The 24,391-nt window shown below is 43.2% G+C and overlaps 2 protein-coding genes across 2 annotated transcripts in view; both read left to right on the top strand.

The window, feature by feature from the left end:
• The first annotated feature begins 355 nt into the window (after positions 1–355).
• Positions 356–13,279, top strand: srl (sarcalumenin). The gene is made up of 6 exons (XM_031877753.1): positions 356–418; positions 7,991–8,095; positions 8,352–8,447; positions 10,553–10,669; positions 11,210–11,443; positions 11,554–13,279. Exons 1-6 carry the CDS (start codon positions 358–360, stop codon positions 12,363–12,365), a joined length of 1,425 nt encoding a protein of 474 aa, XP_031733613.1. The 5' UTR covers positions 356–357; the 3' UTR covers positions 12,366–13,279.
• Positions 13,280–16,177: 2,898 nt separating this feature from the next.
• The window catches only part of adcy9 (adenylate cyclase 9), a 31,658-nt gene continuing 23,444 nt past the window's right edge, over positions 16,178–24,391 (top strand). Inside the window, exons 1-2 of the mRNA XM_031877759.1 lie at positions 16,178–16,457; positions 17,907–19,732. Of these exons, the coding sequence (XP_031733619.1) occupies positions 17,920–19,732 (1,813 nt within the window). The 5' untranslated portion in view covers positions 16,178–16,457; positions 17,907–17,919. The remainder of the gene's footprint in view (positions 16,458–17,906; positions 19,733–24,391) is intronic.

Here is a 24,391-nt window from a genome sequence, read left to right as displayed (position 1 = left end):
CCTTCAATACTGCTGATTTCAAACCAGTTTCCCTATTAGGTCCCAGTAGCATATACAGTATCTTTTTTTAAAACGTATACCATATATCCAGTCTCTGAAACACAAATTTTGTAAAATCGTCATCAGTGAGAAGTTGTGTGATCCAGCACTGACACATTTATGCCAAGGTCCGAGCTGCGACCGCTCTAAAAAGGAGAGTCAGCTGCTTGACTCCTGCAACACCTCCAACTCACAGACCTCAGCCCCTCCACCAACTGGCCCTCTCTGTGCTCCGCCTCTTCTCTCTGCATGCCCTTTAACCTTCCTGCCTTGGTATATATAGTCTGTGTGACTATCACAGTTCTCCTGGCAGCCATCATGAAGGGTACAGTCTTGATCTGCTGTTTCCTCTCCCTGCTGCATTTGCAGGCCACAGCAGGTAAGACTTTTAAAGATAGCATTTGGTCAAACATCTGGCGGATTCCTCATTTTTTTATGTTGGGTGGTGCATTGTGGGCACGAGATACGTTTGTGTACAAGTGCTGCTGATGAATGAAATCGTGATGCGGTGTAAATTTAGAGGCGGGTTAAATGAATGTTTAATGAAGGCTTGATTGCTCTGTTAGCTTGATCATACTGTGACCCTTCAGAGATTCAGAGGCTGTGATTCAGACTGTTAAAAGTAGATGGCCTAAAGTAGCTCTTGTGTCCATCGTGGAGGCAGTTTGGTCAGGAATGGCACTGTTTTCTAGAGGCAGAGTGCGTTTGGGGACGGTGACAGTCATGAGGACACCAGCCGAGGATAGACAGTGACAGTGACAGAGACAGAAATGTAAGCCCTGTGCAACCAAGCAGGGCTATTTAAAATCGGTCTCAGTTTATAATTAGATTTGAGTGGCACTTTGTCGTCTTTCTAATCATCAAAATCCAAAACACACTCGACACTTTTGATGCATGAACAAATGTCTTATCGTACATTTAGGTGACTCTACAAAGGAGAGCAGTTGAGGATCATTCAAACTAGAGTTCAGGCTCTCCTGTGGACTGACAGCATGTCAGCTGTCCTAACGCATGGCACCAGCTAATGGAAAGTCTTAGTCTAACCAAGGAGAGAACAGCCATGCGGGAACTCGAATGAACATTCAAAAAAGTGATCTTTTTGCTTCATTCTTGAACTTTATTTTCCACAACTTGGTTTTGAATTGTTAATCCAGACTTTTAATACCTTTAGGGGGCAACATTTCCTACAGGGATCGAGACAACTTCACAATACAGACATTAGATGGCACCCATGAAGTTAAATGTCATACTGACAACATCTTCTCCCAGATTACCTATTCTAAAAATGCGGACTGGTCACTGGGTCTGGACTAGAGTGGTTGGCGTTACCCTTGTCCGTCACCCTTGTCCGTCCTTGGGGTACCTCCACAGCCCGGGCCCAGGGCTCCATATTCCACGTTGCTGTCAAGTGTCTAAGATTGGAAGGCCTCCTGAAACCCAACACTGTTCATTACAGTTCCTCCCTCCCTCCGCTCCACTCCCCGTCCCTTCTGACTTCTCACCCCTCCCAGCCCCATGCTTCTCTTTAGATACACAGCACAGCTGCTGTCACTCTGCACTGTCACAATCGCAATTTATTCCCAGCAGTTGACCTTATAGGGACATGCATTCTCCAGGCAGGAGGGGCCCGGGCTTTGGCTGCAACTCATGCCTTCATAGACCCCTTTTGCAGCCCCGTGCATCTTTTGGTGGCCTTTGGTATTCATTTTTTAAAGCCGCATCGCACACAGGAGTTCTGAGTCCAACACCTGCAGGTTATGGACAATTATGAGAATCCTGAACTCCTTGCCGCTCAGTGCGTAATCAATTGTGTTATTGATCTGTTACATCGATATCAGGAACTCTATTTAATAGATTTTATGTACAGTTTGTGAGAAAAACAGCTGACACATTGACCTGGTAATCTTGATGTTGTTGGTGTCTTTAATTTCAGTTGCCAGTTGATTACACCAATATAATTGTCTACATTTTTATGTAAAGCAAGGACACCTTGACTTTGGAAATTGTAGGCAGAATAAAGGGAATCATTTTGTTATCAAAATGCATTCCTATGTGTATGGTTAGACATCATTAGGCTCTGGTGTAGCAGTGTGAACACACCTACAGGTGTAGTAAGGCCAAAAACATCTCCCAAGCATGGTGAGCTCATCTGATTCTGCCTCAATAATTTCCTCACAGTCATTTACCATCAGGTGTTCAATCGCTTCCATATTTTATACCAAAGCAAAGAGCAGAGGGAACCTATGTTTTTTGGTGGTGGTGAATGTGTCAATAGGTTACATGGCCAACCTGGCCCCATGATGCTCACATGTCATGTAGGAGTAAACATAGGTTGCTATAGTAATGATTGGGTTATTTTAAGGTTGCCAGAAACCCGACACTAATCAGGTCTTGTGTGAATGGCACTGACTGACCAATTACAATTGAATCCATGTACAGATTTTGATGTTATATGTAGAGTTTGAGTGTGAAAGGGGTTTTAAGAAAGCTGCGAATACAATATACAATGTCATTAGTGCAAATACAATCACAACATATTGCTAAAATGCAACACTCAGAACCTGAGAGCTGACTTTTTTTGATATACAAATATATCACAGCCTCTTTGGGACCTTGATTAGTTCTTCACACCAATGTGTTTATACTTGAGTGGTAACACTATCCATCCTCGATACAGTAAAAACATCTTTGACCTCCTCGCTTTGCGGAAGGGAGACATACGCACTGTCTCCACGTGATCTCCTCTAATGGTATGTGGCATGTCTGGGACATCCCTACGCTGGCAGTAGTAGAAGGGATGCACCAGTCACACTCCACTGCCTTACAACACACCCCTTCTTAAGACAAGCCCCCCCCCCCCCCCACAGTCCCAAGGGCACCTGACGTCCTCTCCTGGCTTTTAAACAGGAAAGCAGAGACAGAGGCATCAGATCAACACCTCAGGGTGAAGTGTCTTTGCCATTGCGCCTTCCTTTGAGCTTGTCACTCAACTAAATGTCTACTTGTCAGTGACCCCTTAGAGGACTAATACAATAAATTACAATCTGGATGTGTTTCACATAACATGGTCTGTAAGGGCCAGTGGCAACCCTAAGGGTCAGTGATGTCTTTTGTTTGGTTGTTTTTTGTAAAACAAAATACACCAACATTTGCATCTAGAAAATAGTCTGGCTTTTCCGTTAAAGACTGTCTTTCTGAAATAAATAAATTTTAATTTAATTTTAGTTTGGAAGTAATGAATTATACTTGTGATTGAACTGCATTTCTTGTGTAAAATGCCTGAGATACCAGGAAAACCATAGTGTGTCTTATTTGCCAAGTATCAGCACTGTATTTGAAGCTCGCATGAGCTACTGAACCAGTTAACAGTAGCTCTCAGTCCATTGGCCCGTATTACACAGTCCGCTCTAGGGATGTGGATGTTTCTGAGTCTCCAAACTGACTAAAATAGGAGCTACCAATTCTGCCCCCTCCTCTGTCCATCTTCTGACCCATTGTGGGTCTATTTTTGACTATGGGGGAGTTCTAGCTTCACAAGCTGTGCCACCTGTTGCAATCCGTGGCCTCTTCTCACCACGCCCTGCTCAAGCTCTGCTGACTGCTCTCACACCTCTGACCCCTGCCAGAGGAAAAAATAAATCATGTGCATTTCTATGGCTATAGGTTGACTTGGTATTCACTCGCTTCGTTTTGAGTGAAATGTATAAGCCATGTCCTTAACGTGTGCAAGAGAATTGGTTTGTGTTTTGTAGCATTAATGCTATCTATATCCTTTGGTATTTTACAGACCAGTGGTTATGTGAAAAGTGTCTGCTCTGTTTAACTTTGAATGAAGCCGATGCCTCTCTCCATGGATCTTTCCAGTGGAACCCCCTGGCCTTCAGTTAAGGTTGCCTGAATCCCCCTGTGCTCAGGATAAATCCTCTGACTGGGGATTCCAGGCCTGTCGCCCTCATCGTGTTCATAATTCAATGTACCTCCGCTGTGCTCCAAGCAGAACATGATCCGGGGGTTTTATACATACACAGATATACCTAATATATACAGAGTAAGTGCACATGTCTGCAGATACATACTAGCACATAATTCATGTCCACATCAGATGATATTATGCACATAGGGTAATCCCTGCTTGTATGTTTTGCCTACATAACACTGTTTGCTTGTGTTCTTATGATTGTCTGAATTAGTTGACAGAGCTCAAGATACATTTTGTTTAATTTATCTCCATTTCAGCAGAATTTGCTGTGTATTTCCACATTGGATATTGATTGGCTCCACAAACCATACACAAGAACGACTCCTATTTCAGGGAAGTACGAAGCCTTCTCCACTCAGCAGAGTAAATGTGTTCATATATCTATCGATCTTAATAGTAAAGGTGGTCTGTAAAATTGAGCAAATATAGACGTTTCACACTTACAGTAGGTGATTGACCTTCCTTCTGATGATTGAATAGCCTCCACACAAGGATCTATAGTCGAGGTGTGACTTACTCGGCCGCTGATGCCGCGGTAGGCTTAAATCTCCAACATTCCCACTGGATGTGCTGATGCCACCAGAATGTTTCTCCAAACTGAGGGAGGGTTGTGTGGCAACGGGCTCATTGCGGACACATGGTCCTGGGCGCAGATGTCCGGGGTTCAACTCCCCTGGCGCCTGCAGGGTTAATTTTGAGCGCTGATGCAAGGCCCGCCTTCTGCAGGCAACACTACCTCTCTGATCTTTGCAGACCCCTGTCCCAGTGCTTCCATCGGGGATTGACTGGATTGGGAGGTGTTAACACACTCGAAGCAGTTAAGGCCCACTCAAGAGGCTTGTGTTAAAAGATACGACTCTTCTGAGTGATGAGTCAAGTTACGGAAGCTTGAGTAAGCTCTGTGTAATACAGGGACAGGCCTGGCACTGTGAAGATATGGTTCTCCTCAAAAGCCACTTCAGCCTCCAACTTGAATCATCCTTAGTGTCCTCTGAAAGCCGGCTTCTCTCAAACACTTCCTCATTGTGTAATTCATCCCATCTTGTAGTCGTGTGTGTTCAGATGACTTCAATTCCTGCTTTGCAATGTTTCTCATGACTCAATTTGACAGTGTGTGTCATTGCTGCCACCCTGCAAAAGAGCAACTGTTGAGGTCTCAATTAAAGACTGAGCCGTACCGTAGGGGGTCTTTCCTAATCGTCACATCATTGTTTACCTGTGCACATACTGTACTGAAATACCTCTTTTTGCTTTCTGTGATCTGATACGCTTTCAAATCATTTGATTGATTGAAAGTGCTTGCTGTGTTTTTCATGAATGGAGAGACTTTCTTTCTCTGCTTTATTGACCATTTCATTGAACGAGAATATATTTCTACCCGTGGTTCATTAATACAATCGAAACAGTTTGCTTCAGGCTTGTAAACACAGAGGACTTCAGAAGATTTAGCTTGTCATTCGATGGCGCATCCGTTTTGCCCAAAGCAGAATGCCATTCTGACTTCTGTCCAGAAACACTAGAAGTCATTGACCTCATGCCTCATGACCGGTGGTTGCACTCCAGGCGAGTGCGCAGGATGCCATGACAGTGCCGCGCTCTCATTATTTACAATGTATACATTCATCTGGACAAAAATCCATAAGCTTTAGCACTAATTTAGTACCATGGTGGAAGACATAGAAATGTGCAGAAGGTCAGCGATGATGTTATTTTTATGATACATACATATTAATAGGTGGCATACGTTAAGCAGATATTTGACAAAATTGTCACTTTGATTATATACCATTTGTAATACCTCAAATTTTAGCATTAATGAGGATCAATCAAAGTGGAGAAAACCATGTCATCATGTGTTATTCCTTTGTTATGATATATTTGGTTCTCACTCCAGAAAACAACCATTTCTTAGCATCTCTCTCATCAAAAGATGGTTAGTACACAAATGTACAATTAGGTAGTATTTGAAAGGACTTGTGAATGTGGATAAGATGCTGAGAGGGGCGTAATGGAGTGTGTAAAAGACTTAAAGCTGTCACATCTAAGTTCCAACTCAATATGCTGTAACAGAACAAAATGACTGAAGGGAGACTGTATCTGACTGCAGTGTACATAAAATGATTGCAGTATCATCCCTCAGGTCTAAGATGTCTGTGAAATTATATTTTACCTTCCCACACCTAGTGCTTCTGCTTCACACCAGTCAATTTCTGATTGGTGATGAGTACTGCAGGCAGAACCATCCAGCTGAGATCAGAGGGTCCCTGGGAAACAGCGCCAACTTGTCATGCTTTCTGATCATACAAACATGCAGATCTCCTAATCCAAACATACGATATTATTAGTTTTCCGTCTGCAATGTTGAACAGTTTTTTGTCATATTTATGTCAAGGAGAGGTGTGCAGCTGAGGGGGTTAGATCAAACTTTTGAGTTGAGCACTAGAGCACTAAATTTGATCTGTTTTTTGAATTTAGCATCTTTAACAATGTTAATATGTTTCCTGTGCCAGTAAACTCAATTTAACTGGCCTGTGCTGACAGGAAGTATGCAGATGATGCGCTTATATAAAAAGATCAATATTCAGACTATGCCATGTGTTTTACACAGTCTGATTTACAATTGAATGACTGCAATTAATCACCCCTACAACTGCTACTATCGGATTTAAAATTCCAGAAACAAGCTGTAAATACCTTTAAAATTCACTAACAACTTTATTAAGGCAGTGTCTGGAAGCTAGAATTCAAAGACCAATAACCCTTCAGGGACATAAAGGTATGAGCCAGGAAGACTTCCCCACTCCTCCTATATATAGCTCATAGCCGTAGCAGGTTTGTCTGAAGCCGGACTGTGTGGGAGGGGTTACAGGGAGGCCTGTTCTGAGGCCTGGACACACAAGGACAGGCCTAACAGTGCGATAGGTCTGTGATAGGTGGGTAAATATAGAAGAGAAAAAACACAGGATTGCACATCATTGTCTCATAGTGTAGCCTATATTCCTCATGGGAACACTCAGTCCAGCTCTGAGTTCTCCTCCCAGTCCATAATGCAACTGGGGAAGTCCCCCTTTCTCTCTCTCTCTCTCTCTCTCTCGGCCCCTCTCATCTTTGCTGTGGCTATAAAGCCCATGGTGATGCCAAACAAACTATGTTTATTTACAGCATTTGCTTTCTAAATTAAGAGCTGATTGTACTAACAGCTGAGATCTGAACGGGCCGATATGTTCCAAAGAGATATGAGATCATGTCATGGTTATTTTATGCACATTTACATTAAAACTGATGAATTTGTAGGCTAGAGTGCACACAGGGTGAATTTAGTTCTTGTTCCTAATGGATGATTCACATTTATCACACAGCAGGAAAAGGACATTGTAAAGGATGTGTGCCACAGTGTAATCTCCAACAATTGTCAGTTCAATTAGCTGTAATTGTGCATAGCAGCTAGCTATGCATTGTTGTTCATGCAGGAGCTAGTTATCATCATTCAGGTTTTGTAATTAACAAAGAAAAAAGGGAAGACAGAAAGGTAGATGGTAATGAAGATAGAGCAGAAAAAACAATGCTAAGAGGCATTCGCTGTGCTTGTGGCTGGAGATGAAATCAAAGCTCAGGTTGGAAACATCGGACAGCTCAAATATCTGTGTCTGAAGTTACTATTAGCATCTAATGCAAAGCTGTCACTCGGTGCTTATTATCATTTATCTGTGTGTCACACTTAAATTCCCAGCAGTGGTGGTACTTATTGAGACGGAGGATGTATTGACTGACGTGCATCCAGAAATAGCTACACCGTTGGTCTCTATTGAACATTTTATTGAGCATGTATAACTGGCTGCCATCAGCCCTAGTGATGAGGTCTCTTGATTGGTTTGCAGCCACCTCGGTCCACTTCCATTATTCATGTTATCAGATCATTAAGCACATACACTGACAAAGTTACATTTTGTTCATTTTTTTTTTCTTTTACAGAGGAAGAAGAAAGAGGAGATGATTTCATCTCCGCCCTCAGGGACAGATCTCACATCGACGAGACGCTGCGGCTTGCAACTGAGGAAAAATCAGGAGACTATGCAGGTGAGGACCAAATATTCATTAGAAGTGTTTTTATAAAGCTTTATGCTCGCTTGTACTGTATCTGACAAATTGAAGTTACCTCAGTGAAGCATGTCAAGCAGTTGAATACTGTGTTATCCTTTGAATCTGACTCCCCGATTCCTCAACTTTGACATTTGTTTTGCAACACATTTCTGCACCATTTTAGATCTCTTGCCTCTTTTTAGATCTCTAACGTCTTTATCATCCTTTCCCCTCTCTTATCTTGTTCCTTCAGGGGCCATACAGCGGTTGCGGAACGTCTACCACTCATCCATCAAGCCGATGGAGCAGGCCTACAAGTACAATGAGCTGAGGCAGCACGAGATCTCAGGTATCACAGAAGCTTTGGCCACGTCTGCACTTTGGTCTGATGTGTGGGTTTCTCTGTTTGGGTTGCTTTGGTGACTGATTTGTTGACTTGTTTGTACAAACACATCATCCTCACACCGTCAACCGATACATAACAGAAGGATCTTTTTTTCCATTGTAGGGGATTTCATCGTATGTCACTTTTTTTTTTTTTGGGGGGGGGGGGGGGGGGCTCTCAGAGTCACTGTTATGTGAGGGTACTCTTTTTTTTACTTGTATGAGTACCTTTAGAGGTAATTTGTAGGCTTTTAGGGACAGAAATAGTAACAATATACCTTATGTAGTCATTATCTCTCCATTCATGCTCCTTAAAAATATTTCTTCCCCTTTTCTTCTATTCATTGACATACTTTTTGAAATGATTTTTAAATGACTGTGTAGAGTTTCTTCACTGTAAGCTCAGCAAGGACAAACTCTACTTTCCCACAATGATGTGAAGCTCGCCCTCTTGTGGCTTTTTAGGCTTAGCATGCTTGCAAACTTGACAAATATCACTTGAATCATGCTTCTAATTGAAAATATATTTTTAAAAGACAGTAAAAAAACAAACGGACAAACGATTCACCTTATCACCCGACTACAAAAATGCATACCATCCATTTGCAGACGGACATGTTTGACACATCAGGTCAAATATGGGACTCGATTCCCACCCGTTCATCCACATTGTTACTCTACCCCTCCCTGTTGTTACTAGACCTCACACCCTCACTCCTCACTCTCCTCCACCTCCTATTCCCTTCGCCTCTCTTTACTCCACCCTCTCCTGTCCCCATCCCCTCCACTCCCCTCATCTAACAGCCTACCCTGGACGAACCCTGGGGGACTCATCCGCAGGTTGGTGTGGGCGGGGCTTACCTGTGCATGGCACAGCCTGAAGTGCTCAGCCCCTTACTCTCCCCCTTCATTTGTCCTCATACATGTGTGAGCCACTCAGACTAATTAATACTGCACTGCTCTCTGTGGGTCACACATTTCAAGCATGTTTCACTTTGGGTGACACCCAGGTGTACCAGCCCAGATTGGGGCCTATAGTCAAAATGATCCATAGGTGAAAGGTTCAACCCAAACAGAGCAAAATGGATTTACTCTTTCTTGATTTAGAATCGTTTAGAGTTTCAACCAAAGCTCCATAATTTAAATTCCATATTAAAGAAGTAAAAGGGAAGAAATGTAAATGAAACAAGTTTTAGAAATTTTAGGATTGATAGTGTATTTACAGAGAGAACAAGCATTAAGTTGCGTAGGGTATGAAATGTAAAATATAGAGGGGGTTGCATGTGCAGTTCTGGCTTTAGCAAAGGACACATAGGTGTGAGACACTGGTGGGAGAGGATGGTCAGTGTTCGGCTTGTAGGTAATTGACTGACTTTTTGTCAAACTTTGGTATTTTTTTATCAATTTCAAAGCCACTAGATTCAGAGGTGTTTTGATGAGGACATTTTCTCTTTGTTCTTCTTTTGTTTTTGTTCTTTTGATATTTGTATCCTCGTCGTCTTTTGAATTCATTCAGCTTTGGACCAGTAGGTTAAAACAGAACTTGACTGCACCCTACCACCCCAACACCATGTCCACTCACAACACACATGGCAGCTTGTTATGAGACACGCAGCTTGCTCTGAAAGCCTCGCAACTGAGGAGTCAATGGCACTGCTTTGACGTGTGTCCCTGAGTTATGGCTGTATCACTTTGTTGAGACTTTTCTTATGCTAATAAAGAAGCATAACAGCTTTGACGCGCTTTTCTTTGCTCATCTTTCTTTTTATTTGCTTTCTTAGTCTTACAAAACATTTCTCTGCGCTGCTCATTAAGAGTGACAGTGCTATCCTGACGTGCCTCTACTGTATAGTTAACAACATACCTTTTGGATGGATTGTATTTTGGTTAAACTATCTTTATGAGGATAAAGGAGAACGTTGCAAACATTGGCTTCTTTTGGCAACATGAACAGCTCAAGTTCTCGTGCCTTCTCTTCTCAGCCGCAAATAAAATCCCAGCATAACTGGTTAGCTCATAGTTTTTCATATAAACAGATTTTAACCACTGTTGTCTCTCCTTGCCCGACAGATGGAGAGATTACCTCCAAGCCCATGGTGCTGTTCCTGGGACCCTGGAGTGTAGGAAAGTCCTCTATGATCAATTACCTCCTGGGCATGAACGACAGCCCGTATCAGCTCTACACAGGCATGTTACACAGATTTCCTTCTGGTTGTTTCTTTCTTTTTTTGAACTATAATTTAATGAGGATAAAGTAACCCTTAAATGTCATCATAAATCTACAGGACTATTAGAGAGGCAGCTACTTTATCTAAAAGTTACAGGATTGAGCAAGTCAGTGCAAGAATGCATAGTGGTTATCAAGTAGGCAGTCAGCATCACAGAGGTTTTGTTAAATTAGATCCATGACCTCTTAAGAAGACTCAACAATGATCTCTGACAATTTAGTACCACTGCTCAACATATTCACAGTAGCTTTGATCTATATTAATGTTAATGATGATATTCCATAACTGCTGGATTTGTCAATTTGCTAAATTTTCCGTATCAACTTAAAAGCTGATGATATGACAACATCAAGAAAATAATTTATTGCAGGTTTAAACGTTTCCCCTGTGCATACACATCATGGGATTCTCTTTCTTTAACATGTTTCCGAATCTGTTCCTCTTCTTGGTACTACCCTTGTTAATTTCTCCCTCTTGTTTTCCACAAATTTGTCTTCAGGAGCAGAGCCTACTACCTCTGAGTTCACTGTAATTATGCACGGCGAGAAGATCCGCTCTGTTGAGGGTATTGTGATGGCAGCAGACAGCTCTCGGTCCTTCTCTCCCTTGGAGAAGTTTGGCCAAAACTTCTTGGAAAAACTGGTCGGTATTGAGATGCCCCACAAGCTGCTGGAACGCGTGACTTTTGTGGACACACCAGGAATCATTGAGAACCGGAAACAGCAGGAGAGAGGTAAAACAGAGTTTTACCTTCAGTTTGCAGGTTTTCACAAATCACAATTCAAATACGAAGCAGCTGGCTGCAACTCAGTATTCAGTGATTTATTTATTCTCTTCTTCCAGGCTATCCCTTCAACGATGTTTGCCAGTGGTTCATTGACCGCGCTGACCTGATCTTCGTGGTGTTTGACCCCACCAAGCTGGATGTTGGCCTCGAGCTGGAGATGCTCTTCCGGCAGTTAAAGGGTCGCGAATCCCAGATCCGCATCATCCTAAACAAGGCTGACAACCTGGCCACCCAGGACTTAATGAGAGTCTACGGAGCGCTCTTTTGGAGCTTAGCTCCCCTCATCAATGTGACCGAACCCCCTCGGGTCTACGTCAGCTCCTTCTGGCCATATGACTATGCACCCGATACCAGCCGTGAGCTCTTCAAGCGAGAGGAGATCTCCCTCCTGGAAGATCTGAACCAGGTGATTGAAAACCGCATGGAGAACAAAATTGCCTTCATCCGCCAGCATGGTATCCGCGTACGTATCCACGGCCTGCTGGTAGACCGCTACGTCCAGACCTTTAAAGAGAAGATGAGCTACTTCAGTGACCCTGAACTAGTCTTCAAGGAGATTGTGGACGACCCAGACAAGTTCTACATTTTCAAATCCATCCTAGCCAAGACCAACGTCAGCAAGTTTGACCTGCCCAACCGCGATGCTTACCGTGACTTCTTTGGCGTCAACCCGATCACCAACTTCAAGCCCTTGACGGCTCAGTGCTCCTACATGGGAGGCTGTCTGCTGGAGAAGATTGAGCGTGCAATCACCAATGAGCTGCCTGCCCTTCTGAGCAGCATTAACTCTGGGAAGCAGCCTGGCCTGTCCTCCTGCGAGACAACTGGCTGTGGTGAAAAGCCAAAGAATCGCTACCGGAAGAACTGACGAAAACAAAATAACTTGAGTGGGGAAAGTAAGAAGAGAAGGGGTCTGGTGGAAGCCAACCTTGCTTTTGTCACAATGCCTGTATTGTTGAAGAGACAGAGGAGAATAGTGTTTGTTTGTTTTTCTCAGGAGAATATTGGGAGGTGCATTTAGGGACTCTAGGAATGAGGCAGATAGAGGGAGGGAAGGGTCATTGTTTGATAAGGCAGCTTAAGGACAGAAGTGCTGAAGAAACATGCCACTGATCACTGAGTTTTGTTAAAATACATGCTCTCCTCTTTCCCTTGCACAATCACTTTGGACTGTCTGGGATTTGGGGGTTGGGAAAATAATGATGTGAAGAAACACAGAAATGAAAAAAGTAAGATCAAATAAAAATTGAAAATCCCGAGACTGAAAACAGTCAAATACCAGCTCCCTTGTATGTGAATAAAATGGGAAAAAATAGAAACAGGACTTGCAAATTTGTGTTGTAAAATCTTGAGAATTTCATTGCAGAGAGTCAATTCCATAAGCTTCAGAAGCTGATTTTGAAGTAGCCTTTTTGTGGGTGCTATACATGTTTGTCATCCAAACCTTTGCTTTTGATATAGATTAACTTTAACATTGCATGGTAGATGTTATTTAACAGATGCATGCATGTCCTGCTAATATAAAGTTTAAGTAATATTTCCTCGTGTAACTGCAGCATGAACCAACCCTGCCATGCAACAAATAAGGCCGTTTTTCGTTTTTGTTTTATACGCTCATCAGTCCTGGTTGTTGACAACCTATGAAATGAGCACTGTGATGGAAGCAGAGGTCAGGGTTCAAGGGTCAGTCTTCAGAGCGGGGTGGGTATGTTCATTCTGCTTCACTTCTTAACTGTTCTTACTGTTTCTGTCTTCGTCTATAAATTTTGTCTTTGGCAGAAATTCAATACTGTGTTATGATTTATTTCTTTTCTTGAACAATAAGCTTCCCAGCTTTTAGCTGAATGACCATAACAAATAACACATGAAGAATGTGTTGGATTATAGCTATCTTTAGCCATTTCTTCTGCAGGATAGCAAGCTATTTATTGATTTGTATGTAAAAACTTTCTAAATGGGCATTGAAGTAGGCTGTGTATGTGTACTGAACACCAACTGCTCTACAATTTTACTACCCCTGCAAGATTGTTATTTCCCAGCGTGCGAAAAGTGAGCTTAAGGTAAAGGTAAAGTGGAGGACTCATGAGTTGACCCCTGACCTCTGTGGAAAGAAGGAAGAATTAAATACTGACTTTTACACCCACAACGATGTTGCAGTGTCATAGCTGCAAAGTCATATGTAAGCCTACCTCAATGAACTTCCCAGAAGTGTGGCATGGCTATTGCTTAAAATAGTTTGACATTTTGGATCGGCTTCACTTCCAACACAGGGATATTTCTTGGGCAGTAACTTCGTCACCATGGGTGAGAGTGGTGTCAATCTACCAAAATGTCAAACAATCCTCAATGGATGGATAAGTAGTAGGCCTAGGTTTCCAAAAGGTTAACTCATGGACAAATGCACTTCCAGTTCCCTCTGTGTCCTCCCTCACTAACCCCATTGTGAAGAGTGTCTACCCAACTAAAACCTGAAACATAGCTAATTAAAAAGAAAAGAAAACTAACAAACACACACATTGCTTAATTTTCTCTGTTTATTTGAGTGTGAGTGCTCCACTGGATGTTAGTACGTTTACACTGCAGATCCAAAAGATGCCCACTAGAGAGTGCTGTGTAAAAGTGTAAAAAGTTATACAGACCACGATCACTCATCGTGGCAACCATTTATAGTGGTAGAGTGATAGCGTGGGCTAATTACGTTGTGTGGTTGTGCTTTTGGTATATCTCAGCATTAATCATCTTAATTTACCTGTGAATTAGATCTGGAATGGATGTGTGTCCCATTTAAGTAGTTGTGGATTCACTTTTTTTGTTTTGCAATCAAATTTAAATTAATCTTGGCCCAACTTTGGAAGCTTGATGATAAAGAATAAAGATTTCTGATTGACTATAGTGAAACTTTGTGGTTATTGTGATAAAACTATCAATCCTTAATCAGGGAGACTCAAAAAAAGAAAACAGATCAAAACTTGTACCAAACTGATTTTCTTCACTATCTCTGTTTCTCTCCTTTTTGCTTGGCCTACAGCTCTTTATCACAACTCAATCTACATCCATTTCCTTGTTTCTTTTCTCGGAAGGTTCATTCTCTCACTTTTGGATTTTCAATGACTTTATCCTACAGCTGCAATGCACCAACAGTTTGTCGTGACTGGAAGTGGGGAGGAGACTGTGTGTGTGTGTGTGGTAGATGGAGTTTGTATGTCTGGGTGTGAGACCCTGAGACAAACTGACTTCAACCTGCAAGTGTTTCTCCGTGAGTGTATTTCCACTCTTCCTCAAACATTATTTTGCATATATCCTGAGGAGACTGCAAATGGAAAATAAAGTTAATAAGTGCTCAAACACTCTTAAGCATAGACCAAAGCCAATTGCCGTTAATGCACACACACCGAGGCTTTTTTTTGTGTGTGTGTACACAATATTTTATACACAATGACCTCAACAAAATGCTGCTTTATGTTCGCGTTTTCAAAACAGTCCTTTATGATTGAACAGATGTTGGCATCAAGAAATGCATGGATCATATACAATAAACACGTAGCGTAGAGGGCAGTTTTTTTTACCAGCAGCAGAGTAAATGCTTTGAAAATCACCAGTTCAACACAAAGTTTTATTATAAAACTCAGCATTGCAAATTCCACTCTGATCCAAATGTGGAGGAAATCCTGCCATCTTGCAAGAAGTCCACTGTCCCTCTTGGGGATCTTCTCAATATACCGTTCAACTGTGAAGCCACAGTGCTGACTACAGAAGGCTGTTGTTTAATATTTCTCTCAGCTCACTGATTTGAGAAGAAACCTAATGCTTTATTCTCAAATCAGTGAGCTGAGAGAAACAACAGCCCTCTGTAGTCAGCAAGTTCTACTAGACTGTGCTGCACATATATACTGTAGGATTATATTGTCTCACCCCTGAATAGTCACCGTTTTTTATCATGTTGATGGTGCTGAAATATTGCAGTGTGCATTAATATTAATGTAATCCAATATTCCTGTTAGATTTGAGTGTCTAGAGCAGTTTAGTGACCTTGTATTTAGGATACTTTGTCTCCTGTGGCTTCAATAAAATACAATTACATCATTGTATTCCATTTCCCTCAAAAGAGAGCTATTCATTTTCCTCTGTTGTCATCCCGAGGCAGATGTTTGCATCCATACAAAATGAAGCAGAGTTTATTCTAATTGTAAAGGAGAGTGGGAAACACGAGAAGGTGGGGAGGGGGTGCGCTCATTGCGGTCAAAACAAGACGTCCCCACCCTTCTCTACAGTGCGCGCTCCTTACCTTTCACGCTTTCTACCAAGCGCGTGCACGTACCTCGACCGTACCCCTCCCCTCCCATCAATAGTGAGTCCTTTCTTTCCTCAGCTCGCCAAACACACACAGCAGCAGCATCATCAAGTCGAATGTAACTACCAAAACGGAGGCACATCATTATTTCTTTCAAAACAAATTACTTTGATTTTCACTTGTTGGGTTGAGGCTCACATATTTTAGAGCCTTTTCCTTAGCCTGGCAATGTATGGCTGAAGTTTGAATATATATTAAGAGGACGAATGACTAGTACGTAGGCTGCGGTGTAGATTGCCATCAAACACACGTGTGATTTTATTTTGAAAAGAAAAGCGGAAATCATCTATATTTTGTTTTTGCGTACTTCACACGCGTATGTACACGCACGCACACACACACACACATGCACACATACTTGCGGCTGGACGGCTGTAAGCGCACAGAAGATGGTGGCGGCTGCTGCCACTGCGATGCCCACTGCGCCTGGATAGCACGCACAACAGATTTCATGCAGGTGTCGAGGCTGCTGCAGCGCACACACACTGGTCAACTAGCGGCGATAAGACAATCTCACTTCACTGTGGACGATGCAGGGAATGGAGAGACTGGACGATGCAGCAGCCCTAAGCCATTATTTGTCTAGGGTATAAGTGGAATTCTTTGGAGGTATGGATGTGTTTTCTAGTGTATCCCGTGCAATTTAATTCGAGTGGCTGGATCACGGCAGCACTCAGCCTTGACCTGTGGGACTCTTGGTGTGGGGGGCGTGGAGCGGAGGTGGAGACCTTTTAATTAGCCCGACTCCCTCTGGGCTTTCGTCGTCTGCCATTTAGAAGGGGGTCTGAGGAGCCGTGGCCAAAGTTTACTTCAGAGGGGAAAAAAAGACAATACTTCATGTAGTCAGCTCAAGGCTGCATTTTCTTTTTTCCCCAACCGTCTGGGTGACAGATAATACAGCCGGCATGGTCAGCATATCTGGACAATTTCCTTGGGGCGCACTGTGACGATGAATTGGCGACATTTGGTGTGTGACTGTGGAAACCAAAGCTATACCGCTCAACGCTGATCCAGGACCGGTTGGTGCATAGCCCTGGAGGAGCGCGTTTACACACGAGTCGCTGACAGCTAAGCTCTTGCAATAGAACTGTTAATCGGGTGTTTTCTGCGCACCACGTCTCCTGCGGACCTGTGTGCACACGATCCCTTGTGGGTTTGGAAACGCAGCGGTTGCGGAGACTCCCGACTAGAAAGTCAGGAAAGGACGGGGCTCCGTCCACGGAAATAGTCGCGATTAGGCCCTGCAGCAAGGAGCGTTTGGGTATAAATAAAAGCGCTGATGGCAGTTTTTGTGCTCAGGTTCCTATTATCTGGAGTTGATGTGTGTCTTAAAGTTCAAAGCTGACTTTTTGTATCAAGACGAGAAACAGCATGTCGAGTCAAAGCAAACACAGAGGAGGATGCGTTTTGTAGAGTTGTCAACAAAACGTGGTGAAGGTATATCAGTAGTTAAACTGAGAGGAACAGAAAACTGAGAATTGACATGCACCAGTTATGAAAGTGACTGAAGCGGGCTCTTCATCACAACAAGACATTTTATATTCCACACGCAGTTGCGACATCTGAAGGACACATTGATTCACTTCTTTGGCTTTTTTTTTTTTTTTTTTAACTTTCCCCGTTTCGCACATTCTTTTGTAATTCTCAGAGTTTTCCTAAATACTTTTCCAATGAGTGATGCAGTGTGTAGGCAGCTGAGTGGGTTTGGACAGGAACCGAGAAAGCATCGAGTGAACCTTGCAGTCTCAAGTGCGCCAAAACAGACGCGAACGTAGAGGAATGCAGGGACTGACGTCAAGAGGGGCAATAATGAGCTTTTCAAAACCTTTGAAAGGTCTGCTGGCGTTTCTACAGCCACTACACTGCTAACTGAGTGGAATTTCCTCAAACGGTTTTTGTTTGTGCTCTTCTTTTAGTTATTTTGTTTTACTTTGAAGAGTAAACAATCATTGTCCTAGTTATACAGCCTCCCCAGACCTTGCCTTACTACTTTATCAACTTTATCTTTGCAATAACTGTCCTTTCTGCATTGTCTTTGATTTTTTTTTTTTTTGATAGATTAAAAAGCAACATGGCATCCCCCCAACATCAACAACTGCTGCCTCGCAACACAGAAGTGAGCTGTGACTCAAGTGGAGATGGAGGCGTCTCAGTGAGGATTGGCAGTAGTGTCAAACACAAGCATGGAGGCGGGCCGCTGGGTTCAATCGGGGGAGGCTTCATGGGGGGATCCAAGCACTGCAAGTACAGCATTTCCTCCAGCTGCAGCTCCGGAGAGTCCGGTGCCAAGAGGCTCGTGGTCAAGAGCAATCGCGCACAGAAGAAGATGCCTCAGCTTTTTGAGAGATCTGCTGGTCATTTCTGGGACCCAAAGTTTGACTCTTCAATCCTGGAGGAGGCCTGTAGGGAACGGTGTTTCCCTCAGACCCAGCGGCGCTTCCGCTATGTGCTCTTTTACCTGGTTGCTGCTGCCCTCCTCTGGGGATTATACTTTGCTGCCAACCCTTCCCGCTGTGACAGGACTGCCTTTCTCCTTCCCACTGCATCCTTCCTCCTTTTCTGCCTCCTTCTCTTCCTCTTAACTTTTACTAAGCTCTACTCTCACTGCTACAATCAAGCGTCTCTGCTGCTCATCATTGTAACCTTCACCTTGACTCTGGCCCCCCAGATCCAGACATCAAGCTTCAGGGACCCGGAGACTCCCTCACCTGCACTCGATGGGGAAGAGTTCAGTGGCATGGGACCCACATACAACCTGTCTTATGACAAACCCCTGGGAGGTAACGCCTGGTCCCCTTGTCTGTCTCCTGTTGGCACCTTCTCCCTCTGTATCGAGGTTCTTCTGCTGCTATACAGCGTTCTCCATGTTCGTCTCTATGCTTCTGTTTTGCTTGGGTTTCTCTACTCTGTCTTTTTTGAGAGTTTGGGCTGGCTGCATCTCACCCAGGCAGGGGAAAGCTGGGGCTTAGCCTCTCAATCAGACTGGGATACGTTATGTTGGCTTGGCCCAGCCAAAGCTCTGCTTCATCTCTGTGCCCACGCCATCGGCATCCACCTATTCATCATGTCTGAGGTGCGGTCACGCAGCACCTTCCTTAAGGTGGGACAAGCTATCATGCATGGCAAAGATCTGGAGGTGGAGAAAGCCTTGAAGGAGCGAATGATCCACTCTGTCATGCCGAGACTTGTGGCTGATGAACTGATGAAGCAGGGTGACGAGGAGATAGGTGATAATTCTGTCAAGCGATACTCCACCAGCGGTGCAGCAGCTGTCATCTCCAGCCCTAAAAACAATAAACGCAAGAAAACCTCCATCCCTCGTGGCCAGATTATCTTCAGACCCTTCAACATGAAACGGATGGAGCCTGTCAGCATCCTCTTTGCAGACATTGTGGGTTTCACAAAAATGTCTGCCAACAAATCTGCTCATGCCCTCGTCGGACTTCTAAATGACTTATTTGGACGTTTTGATCGACTTTGTGAGCTCACTGGCTGTGAAAAGATCAGTACTCTGGGAGACTGTTACTACTGTGTGGCTGGTTGTCCTGAACCAAGACCAGACCATGCCTATTGCTGCGTGGAGATGGGCCTGGGCATGATTCAGGCTATTGAACAGTTCTGCCAGGAGAAGAGGGAGATGGTCAACATGAGGGTGGGTGTCCACACTGGCACTATACTGTGTGGTATCCTGGGCATGAAACGCTTCAAGTTTGATGTTTGGTCCAACGACGTCAACCTGGCCAACCTAATGGAGCAGCTGGGAGTGGCTGGGAAGGTCCACCTATCACAGGCCACTGCTAACTTCCTGGATGATCGCTACCAGCATGAAGATGGACAAGTCATTGAGAGAATAGGACAGAGTGTGGTGGCTGACCAGCTCAAAGGTAGGTGCTCCGTGAATGTATGGCTTAAATGTCCCTGCCAAGTAGAGATGTAGTGAGTTGAGCACATTTTGCTGCCTTTTCCAGACTTTGTTTGTTGAATTCCTAACAAGAATAATAGAACTCCAAAATCAGGTTCCTACAAATTGAGACGTATTGCTGCAATTGTTCCCCCACGAGCCCACACAGTTTTTTCTAGGCATTCTAAGGTGCTTAAGTTAATGTCCTGTAATGCCTCTCTGCCAGACCTAGAAGAAGTGTGACAGCCTATGCCAGCATATTTGCAGTTCATCCCCCAGGTGGATCTGACCAGTGTCAGGGGAGCATTTGCATTGGTAAAGATCGACACCGTGTTTTAGCATCGTGTAACCTTTACAGATGGGCTAGCAGTGGTTGGAGTCTGCTACGTGCCCTCTGTGGTGTTGGTGTTAAGTGACTGTATCACAGACGGACGCCATCTTCTTTCCCCTCCTCCCCTCCACCCTGTCTATTCCTACTCTTTGTTCTCTTGTTCAATTACGTTGCCTCCCAGACGTCCTCAATGTGTCCGGTTCTCTTAACCTCACTGTGAACCCCAGGGATGGCTTTACAACTTAATGCAACTATCACCTTCTCTAATAGAGATTTGCCTACAGCTTTATATTCAACCCTCTATCTTATCCTCCCTTTTAGTTGCCTCTAAAATTCTTGAGTGCAGCTTTTATTTGATACATCAATGCAAATCGTTGTAACTAAATGTTGTCTTAATGGCTCTTTTCATCATTCAAGGCTGTAAGTGAAGTGGCAGTGTCTGACTAAGGCAGTGCAGATGGTGTTGCCCCTTTGCATTAGCATTTCAGGTTTATTTTTGTTTCAATAGATGCTGAAATGTGCTTCCTTGGAGGCTGCATGTCTGATTTTGTACAGAGCAGGCATGGATTAATATGAACTGGTAATTCATGCAATTCGTATGTGCACATTAATAATTTGTACGCATAAAGGTACCAAAACATGTTATTCCTGCGGGACTCTGCACAGATTTCCATTATTTTGGCCTTGAAGTAAATGCTGTGACCTGTCAAGGAAACAAGATGGAGCGAAAGTGCCTCTTGTTTACCAGCCCGCAGGAGTGATTTATGGGCCTACATTTTCCCCTCATCTGTTAAATTAATGAGTGACTAACACTTTTGCTCTTGTCCTTCTTTATTATATTGTGAGGATAAATGTGTTACCCACAGTGTTATCACCACACCTCACCTCCTCCTCCTCTTTCTCCTCGACTTCTTTCTTACCTCCGTCATGTATTGAGTTCCCCTTTTCAGATGTATCCTCTCCCTCTAGATCTGCTGTGCCAGTGAGAGCCCTAGCTGTCAGGAGAGTTGTGATCCAGTGTTGTAAAAGTCCCTTCCACGGTGTGGCTCAGTCTGGGTTAATCACTTGGTATTGCAGCCAGGCATGGATCCTGGCTGGGGCTGGTCCCTGTTGTCTGACTCTGAAGTAATTTGCTCTGACCAATGCCCTGATTGCTGTGTCCTTTTTGAGACAGTGGGATGTTTCACTTTCTCCCAAATAGTTTTTGGCTTATGAGTGATTTTGCAGTTCCACTATAACTTCAGGCTGAGGCTTTAGCGTCAAGTTTATTTTGTCTCATCCTGTAGGTGCACATGTTTAAAAGTGTATACTTATTTTTAGCTTCTCACTGTAATTATAAGCTATTTGTGGCTCATTGTAGCAGAGGTTCACATGGGGTGCAACCACGTGTGGTCAGCTGAGTGTTGCAGCTGCATCCTGTTGGCTCCATAGCACTGACCCGAGGCCTGTGGGTTTAGTAAGAAATGGAGATGTTGTGGCTCTGTTCACATCCCACTGGGTGATAGCTGGTGTTTGAGGTGAATTAAGACAGTTTGACAAGATAGTTTTGAGGCTCTAACTAATGATTCATTTAATATTTTCATTACCACTTAATCTGAATTTGTGATTTTTCTGATAAATGTATTCATTGTTTAGTCTGTTTGATTGATATACGATTTATTCAATGTCAAATTGGTTGATTCATTGTCTGATGATTAACAAATTAATTATTTCAGCACCAGTTGGCTTAAAGAACAACAGAAAATCTGCAAATTGTTTACCCTTATTGCTTAATCTGCTAATTATTTTCTAAATTTTTTGATTAATCTATAAAATGTCAGAAAATACTAAAAAATGACGGTTAAAGTTTGGTCCAGAGATATCAAGTTTACATGATATGAAACGTAGAAAAGCAACAAACCCTCACAGTGGAGATGCTGGAAGTAGAGAATCTTTGGTATTTTTGCTTAAAAAAATAAAATGATCGCGGTGCATTGCAGACGCATTTTAGATATCTAGCATGCTTAACATTTGGGTCTGTTGGGGAGTTTGTCACAAGAGAGCACAAGACACGGGTTGAGGGGAAACCTGGCGGAGGGGTCGCCTGTAGCCTATACCTGTGTGTGTGCTATGTGTTACATTTGCAACAGGGACCAAAGTTGTTGTTGCACCTAGGGTGTTGGATATTTTCGTGAACAAACATAACACAGTGACTGGTCTTCATAGGGGAAATAGTAAAGACATCAGAACAGTACGGAGATCTTTGAAAGTCGTGTACTGTGAACATGGTTAGTTGCAGCTCTGTCTTTAACCGCAGCACAGCCCGTTTGAAGGATGCACTGAGACAATCTAAGTGTGTTTGTCTCTATAATGGGCTGCATGTGAGGCCAGACGTTGTTGTGCATTTTTCCTTTCTGGAAATGGGAGCTCTGTTTCCATGGAAAGTACCGTCTATGTCGTTCCTTATGTGCTTAATGTAGACTGATTGCTCCTGCAGAAGATTATCCCTTCAGAGACTGTCAGTTTGGTCCTATTATCTCTTTGCTGATGACAGAATCCCCACAGAGAGACAGAGGTGGTCTTCTCTCTTTCAAGCCTTTGTTTCCAGGGGAAATTAAATTGTTTGTGTGCTGATGTTGTCTAAGGGTTGTGTGTGTTACAATACAACTGGAGGAAATGTAGTTATTAGAGTCATTACCAGTTGTTGCTTGAATGTGTAACAGTACAGCACTGTTGCATATCCCAGCTGCTTCAATTATCTTTGACTACAATGCCAAGATACATGCTTTCGGTGTCTGAGTGGCAGGCATTAAATCATCTAGAATGTTTTATTTTTTTTTAAATATAAAAATGTATTAAATAACAATGTGAAAGGGAAATCTTTTGTGTAGTGATGAATCTGCAGAAAATGATCACCTGAATCTGCAGCTCACCCTCGGCTTTACGGAGCGAGTTTCAGACCATTGTTTATCTGTTCAGCCACAACCTTACTGTTCTGCTTCACTCTCACCGCTCTCTCATATCGTTGCCACAGCTGGATGTGTAAATAAGCAACTGTTTGCAGACAAGTTTGCTATAAGTGACAATATGTCATTGCTGTGTTCACAACTTGTCTCCACTGCAGTTTTTGAACACTCGTCATGCTTTTGAGAGTTTTCCTGTTTTGCATGCGTCTTCCTTCCTCTCACCTGCTGTGAATTATTCAGACCCTCGCTGTAATGCAGTGTGAATGAGTGAAAATGTATTAACCCAAATGTACACTAGCTCCACTTTGATGATCAAAAGAACATTTCGATTAATATGAGCTTCTGACAGCTATAATTGCACAGCCCCTTTCCACTGTACTAATTATGTGCTGGGTTCTCAGTAACCCGCCGCCTCAAGGTAAGGCATGTTCTCAGATTCCATTTGAAATTGTGAGTATGACCTTTTCTAACTTAACTGCTGAGCGAAGCTGTGCCAGGCGGCTACGTACAGTATATCCCATCCTGACCTGCTCTCTCGCCTCTTTGCCCTGCGAGAGATTTATAATATTGCAAGACTGTAATCTCCTTGGCTAAAGTGATTAATGTTAGTAATTCTCCATCATCATATCTTCCCACACTGGCCTGGTGTTATACCGACTCCAAGAACACACCAGCCACCTGCCAGCCAGTCGTTTGTATCACAGCAAAATTTTGTTGATTGCCTATAATGAGGCTGTCATGGCTGTGCTTATTTATGATGAGGCAACAAGAGAGGGTTTCACGTCATATGGATATTAAAGAGAACCAACAAAGACCAGAGGTTGTGCTGGCTTTAAAACGGAAGATAATTTGTATTCTGGTCCACGATATGAATTTATCCCGATTCCTTGCCCACCTTTTAAATCTTCAGAACAATAATGGATTAGCTACATTAGGACTGATTTGAGCACAGTACAGAATGTAGCTGCAAATGGTCCTTGTGATGAATATTCTGTGTCCCATCACTCTGCCCCTATTACTTCATGTTCTGCAGCAGGTATGGTTATCGGGAGAGCCATTTGTATTTTTGGGGAGACTCGCATGCATACACACACACACACTCGCACTCACACATCCCTTACCCTGTGAATGATATTCCTTAGGGATGTACTGTCATACAGCAAAGTGTTCAGTATTCGCCTGAGGCTCAGTGGAGAAAAACTTATAATGGCTGCTGTCTCTGACCTTGAAAAATTATAAATGAGGCTGCTTTTGAGTTTATACTTAAAGACGCAGGGATGGAGGAAAGCGAGAGGGAACTAGACAGGGAAAGTAGATGAACTGCCCTTAACTGTGGTCCAATTCTGTTTTTTGGTCCAAAGGGTTG

Source organism: Anarrhichthys ocellatus, unplaced genomic scaffold (assembly GCF_004355925.1).
Source record: "Anarrhichthys ocellatus isolate YVR2014 unplaced genomic scaffold, GSC_Weel_1.0 scaffold146, whole genome shotgun sequence".
Lineage (NCBI taxonomy): Eukaryota > Metazoa > Chordata > Actinopteri > Perciformes > Anarhichadidae > Anarrhichthys > Anarrhichthys ocellatus.
This window is presented reverse-complemented; position numbering and strand designations above follow the sequence as displayed.

Coding starts and splice junctions, on each gene's coding strand:
- srl (XM_031877753.1), top strand. CDS start 358: ATGAAGGGTACAGTCTTGATCTGCTGTTTCCTCTCCCTGCTGCATTTG. Junction 8,096..8,351: donor AAAATCAGGAGACTATGCAG/GTGAGGACCAAA, acceptor TTGTTCCTTCAG/GGGCCATACAGCGGTTGCGG. Junction 11,444..11,553: donor CCGGAAACAGCAGGAGAGAG/GTAAAACAGAGT, acceptor CTCTTCTTCCAG/GCTATCCCTTCAACGATGTT.